Below are 5,997 nucleotides of genomic sequence, written 5' to 3'. Positions count from 1 at the left end.
TGCTGCACCAAAGCTGTATCCTGAGGTTGAAGCGGTGGGACCGTAGAGTCGCGTGGTTGTCGAATCGATCCTGAGTCTTCTTGCTTTCCTCCCCGTGGCGTTGAAGGGCTTGAGTCCAGGCGTGGTCGGACAATCGATTATAGTGGGCCGGATGGCTGGGGATGCGGGTGCGGAGGCCACGACCGAAGAGCCATTGGGCGGGACTGAAGCCGTCAGTCCGGGGGACGTTGCGCCAAGCCAAAAGAGCTGGCCGAAAATTTCGCCAATTGTGGCCACTGCTTTTGGAGTAAGGTCTTCATGGCTTTAACTGCAGATTCGGCGTGACCATTGGAAGCGGGGTGGTAGGCCGAGGAGAGTTCATGATGGATATGGGTGCGGCGGCAAAATTCGGCAAAATCATTGCGAAATTGAGGTCCACCATCGGAGCGCAAATGCTGGGGAATCCCATAATCCGCGAACCAGTCCTCCAGAATGTCTTTGATGGTCCGCGTGTCCAATCGAGAAAGGCGAGACACGCACGGCCAACCCGTAAATCGGTCCACCATGATCAAGTAATGAGCCCCAGCGCTGTGAAACAAATCCACGGAGACGGACTCAAATGGGCGGGTGGCGGTGGATTGGCAAAGAGGTTCGGGCGATTGGCTCGGGCGAAACTCCTGACATTGAGCACATGAACTGATCGCCTGTTCAATGTCATTGTTCATGCCCGGCCAAAAATACAGGCTACGAGCCAGAGCGCAGGTTCGACGAATGCCTTAGTGGTACTGATGTAAGTCGTGGAGAATGGTCGCACGAGATTGACTGGGCAGAATAATTCGATGGCTTTAAAGGATCAAAAGACCATTATCGTGATCTAGGGATAAGCTGTCCCATTGCTTGGTGAATAATTTGGCCGGATGAGATTCAGGCAAGTGTTTTGGTGATTTACCAGATAGAAGAGTGGCTATGACAGCCTAATAATTGACATCATTCTTGGCATTCAAGGTGATGGAATGAAGGGCTAAATCAGAGCCGGATTCCATTTGAACGGCGGATAGAAGAATGGAGTTATCGACCGTGGAAGGTGGGTCATTGTCCTGAGAATTATCATTGAAAAGGGGGTACCGTGAGAGCGTGTCGGCAATCCGATGATTCTTGCCTGGAATCCATTGTATGGTGAACGTGTATCCAGCCGTTTTCATCAAAATCCGTTGGAGACGTGGATTGTCTATGGCTGCCAGGTTGGACCCTTTGAAGATATCAAGTAATGGCCGATGATCCGTGATAACGGTGAAGTTCATACCGCATAATCGCCATTGGATTGCCAAAGCTTCCAACTCGCACACGGCACATTGGGTTTCAGCCTCAGATATCTTGATCCGCATTGGATCAAGTTAGAACGACCATCAGGACGGATTTGATGAAGGGCATATCCAAGACCTTTGAGGCGTGAAGCATCGGTAAGTAGGGAGGTCGGGAGGGTGGGATCAAAGTGAGCCAAGATTGGACCATTGGGGTTGGTCAGAGTTTCCTTCAGCGCTCGAAATGCCTCTTCATGCTCCGAAAGCCACTGAAATGACATCTCTTTTGTCAGCAGATTGCGAAGTGGCTGTGAGGCATGGGCCAAATCCGGAACAAAATGTTCTAATTGATTGGACAGACCTAAAAATGACCGAAGGGGTGTCAGGTTGGTGGGGGCTAGAAATTTGGAGATTGTGGCCACCTTGGATGGATCCGGACTGACACCATCTCGACTAATGATATAGCCAGCGAATTTGACAGACGATCCAACTTGTGCCTTAGCTTTAGAGAGGGTGATATTGTGGTCTGCACAGCGTTGAAGGACGGCCTTGGTTTTTTGAATAAGATCCTCTTTGGATTCTCCACAGATAAGGATGTCATCGACAATTTTTCGGACACCAACCAGGCCGGAGAGGGCTCGATCTCCTCTTGCACAGAATTCGTCTCCAGACGCGTTTAATCCCATTGGGGCTCGACAATAACGGAAGCGCCCAAAAGGGGTGAGGAATGTTGTGAGGTGCCGTGATTCCTTATCGAGTTCGACCTGCCAATAGCCTTTGACGGCGTCAAAAACCACAAACCATTTGGATGAGGGAGGAATGGATGTGATGATGTCTTTGACCGTTGAAAATGGATGAATAGGCCTCTTCATATATTTGTTAAGGCTGTGAAATCCACAACAAGTCTTACGGAGCCATTGGGCTTGGGAACAACAAGGCTTGGGCTGACCCAAAGAGAAGGCTCCGGAGCCTCTTCCATGACGCCAGACATGAACCACTGGAATATGGACGGGGATGGTAAGCTTGAAAATTAGCAACTCCAATTCGAGTCAATGAATTAAATTCTTCTTCAAATAAGGCCGGCCCCAGATCCCTACGATTGCGTATTTCAAATGTCAGCTCAATCAAACGACTGGGTCCAAAGTTATGCCCTCTCAAAGTGCAGTACATAACAGAGCACAGAATGAATGACTTAGCCCTCTTCTGGTAATCAATCACCACAAGAGGGCTAGTTCGTTCATTCATTGAAGAGCTTTGTAGTGCCTTTTAAGACGGCATAACTTTTGATCCAGTCGCTCGATCAAGGTGAAAATTGAAATGAGTAATTGCTGTTGCCTGGGATCATTCTCATTTGAAGAAGAACATAATGCGTCAACTTAATCGCGAAAAGCTAATTCCCAAACCAAGCGACCCCGTCCATATTCCAGTTGTTCATGTGCCATGTGTCATCTCTTCGTAAGCAAAAGGGATGTTGCGATCCACATTGACATGAGTAGGCGTGATAGCAATGTCGTCTCGGAGATGGATGACCATGGGGTCGCCTTCCATGGGCTTAAGCTCATGGGAACAATCAAAAACTGATTGTCGATTTCTTTCCCACAGGGTTCCGAGGTGGTCGATCGAATTTGGACGGACGAAACGTCAGATGGGTTGAGATGGTTAGAATGAGCATCCTCGGGAAGTAACGGAAAGGTCTTGGGCAGCATGCCAAGCTTGATCATCCCATGCCAAGAGAGTATATATTGGTTATGGAGATCTGGGGTCACGTAAGTAGTCACGGACGCCTTGTACTTTCCCAGACGACTAATGGTCAGACAGCACCGTAACATTGCATTTTCGAATTGTTTGCAGCTCGAATGGAACGTGATCTTGAGGTGTCAATCAAAATGCCATAAGTCCGGGCAAGATCAGTTGAGATTAACGATTCAGTTGCACCCATGTCTAGCAAGATGTTCATTGTGAAAGTTGTGCCACTTGGAGGAAGAATGTGGACATCGGTGGTCGGGATGGGACGAGCCTTGAACATTTTGACGCGGATGATGGAGAAAGTGATGGGATTCGTGTTCTGGGATAAACGATCCCAGGATTTAGATCTTCCACGCCAGATTTTGACAAACAGACGCAAAATGACCTGGTTTTTGGCACTTACTGCATGTCTTTTTTAGAGCTGGACAATGTTTCCTCCACGGTGAGTGGTATTTCCACATCCTATGCATTTGCCTTAGAGAATATTAGAAATGGATCGATCACCATCCTTGGAAGGTTTGTGTTTAAATTGAGATTTCGATCGTCTGTAGGAGGACGTGGCTGCAATCATGTTTGTGGTTAGATCATTTGAAATTGATCTCTCCGCGGCCGTTGCAGACTCCCATGCCGTTGCAGTTCGGTGAAGAAGATCACGAGAGGGGTCGGATTGACGAAGAAATTCTTCACGAAGTCGGCGGTCGGAGATCCCAGTGACCAATCGGAGAATATAGAGATCGTCCTCTTTGATCCTGTTCAGGTCAGCCTCCTGGCCCTCCAATTGTAAACGAAGATACCAGTCACTGATTTTTTCTCCAGGCTGCTGATCACAAAGAAAGAAATTGTATCGGCGTGTTAGAAGCGGTATGTGCCGGACGAAAATTTCTCGTAACTCTGCAATGCATCCCTGGCTCCCCAGGATCGGAGTGTCATCCTTGGTTTTGGTGGAGAGCATCTGCTGGAGTTTGAGTTCGAGGCAGGAATGGAGATAGCCTCGCTGTTCCTCAAGAGAGAAAGTCTCCATGTGGTTGGACGAGTAGAACAAGGTGAAATCTGTGTTCCATGAACGGAACCTCTGCCAAAGTGCACGAAGATGAAAGTTTCTCCGGTTTTAGGGCAAGGTTGATCTTGGAGATGCTCAGGTGGTTGGAGCTCGACGAATCTGGTCGACTTGGCCGTGCCTGAGCACGAACAGAGGTGGAAGTTTTGAGAATGCGTTCCCGGAGCTTGGAAACATCCTTGGAGAATTTCGTGACATGGGAATCCTCTTGGGTGAAGGACTCGCCATCCAAATGTCCGCTTGAGGATGCCAGTTCTTCTTCCAGAGTGTTCAGGGAGTCCTCGACTTTGGCAAAGAGGCCATTAATCCTCTCTACCATGGAGATATCCCAATCTGATGTGTCCAACGAATCCACATCGGAAAGGAAGGAGTCACAAGCGTTAAAATGCCGTGAGAAGACGCTCCTCCTTGAGATCATTGATTGTTTAGCCGATTCCATGATACAACGTACGATGAGTCGTGAGTGGTGGAATAATTGAACCACGGGTAAGATTCGTGAAGGATGTGCGGGGCCTCAGGACGGTTGGGGGCACAATAGAATCCGGGGAAGGACGTGTTCCAAAAGAATGGAAGAGATTCAGATGGAAGTGGGGCGAAAGTCCTTAAAACTGTTGCGCCATGTTGAGATATCAATAAGTACGTTTATTCAAGATGGAGTCGGGAAGAAAAGTGGTAGAACGGGTATTGGAAAAAGGGAACTAGAAATACCAGTATTGCCATAGAGGGAGTGAGTGAGTTTTTAGACAGGAGAAAAGATAGATGACGTTATATGAAGACTTATCACTAGGTTAGGTGACAACATTTTCTTATGTTTCCGTAGCCGCCAGTTTTTACTACTAAGAAGACCACGCTGTCTGCAAAAGAGCTGAATAAAGTATCTCCATGTGCAACAACGTAGAAATCTTAGTCCTCCATTAGCTTGTTCTTTACGACCTCTAAAAGAAAATTCAACTCGTATTTCCTACGAATATTAGAGGAAAGCAAATTGAACAATGAAGGAGCCCGAGAAAGAAGAGAAGTGCACTTCATTGTTCGAACTAGCCTGGATTCTCGAGGACTTGAAGGTGCTCTCAATGCGCACATTAAGCCTCCACGGTCACTAGAATTGACCCTAAATCCTGGGTTGGGACAAAGCTCATGGATGCTTTTGAAGACGTACAGTATCGGATACCTTTCGTACCTTCTCTGAACACTGTACAGTCCCAACTTTTTTAGTCTCTCCCGATGCAAAAGGTCTCTCATTCCTGTGATGTTCCTAGTGAAAAATCTTTGGACTTGTTCGACCTTTTGCAAACCTGCTGAACTCATTGGAGCCCAAGTGGGTTGCATCCCCTCTCATGTTTTTGTTGATAAGCTAGCCCCTGGTTGGTAGGTCTCACATAAAAATGCATTACAATGCAAAGATTCGACTTATGTTTATTATTTGTTTTAGATTTTACTCTTACTTGGCATTTTACCCTCGTCGGCTAATATCGTGAAAAAAAATCTCCATTTGGGTCGAGGCCATGAATGAATGCACTTGAAGAGGTGCTTGGTAATCTTTCCTATCTCAGGTGCGAACTATATCATCATGAAAGGATTCAACCTTTACTCGATGACATCACATCTCTGAAAATATTGATTACAAGTCGATTCTTCTCCCCTGTCATAATGCGTGACATCATGGCATGTGGGCTCCCTTTGATCTGTTCACAGTGGCGAGCCTTTGTCCTTTAAGCCATCCGTGGAGCTATGGAGATGGTTTGAAGTGTTGTTCCACCTTCAAGTCGGATTCCTTCAATAGGGATATTGACTTCTATGATACTCCGAATGTGTGCCCGTCTCAACTTTCAATCCCATGTCCAAATCCTGAAAGAAAATGTCGCTCCAATATCCAACCCACTAAATGTCCCCTATCCCATGCCCAAGCCGTCA

The 5,997-nt window shown here is 47.2% G+C and overlaps 1 protein-coding gene across 1 annotated transcript; it reads right to left on the bottom strand.

Annotated features, from left to right (window-relative positions):
* Positions 1-212: 212 nt before the first annotated feature.
* LOC131878173 (uncharacterized protein K02A2.6-like) lies at positions 213-704 on the bottom strand. The gene has a single exon (XM_059224082.1). The coding sequence runs from the start codon at positions 702-704 to the stop codon at positions 213-215; it is 492 nt and encodes a 163-aa protein (XP_059080065.1).
* Positions 705-5,997: the final 5,293 nt, after the last annotated feature.

Source organism: Tigriopus californicus, chromosome 3 (assembly GCF_007210705.1).
Source record: "Tigriopus californicus strain San Diego chromosome 3, Tcal_SD_v2.1, whole genome shotgun sequence".
Taxonomy (NCBI): domain Eukaryota; kingdom Metazoa; phylum Arthropoda; class Copepoda; order Harpacticoida; family Harpacticidae; genus Tigriopus; species Tigriopus californicus.
This window is presented reverse-complemented; position numbering and strand designations above follow the sequence as displayed.

Bases quoted from the DNA above. Each gene is read 5' to 3' on its own strand.
- LOC131878173 (XM_059224082.1), bottom strand. From the start codon at position 704: ATGAACAATGACATTGAACAGGCGATCAGTTCATGTGCTCAATGTCAG.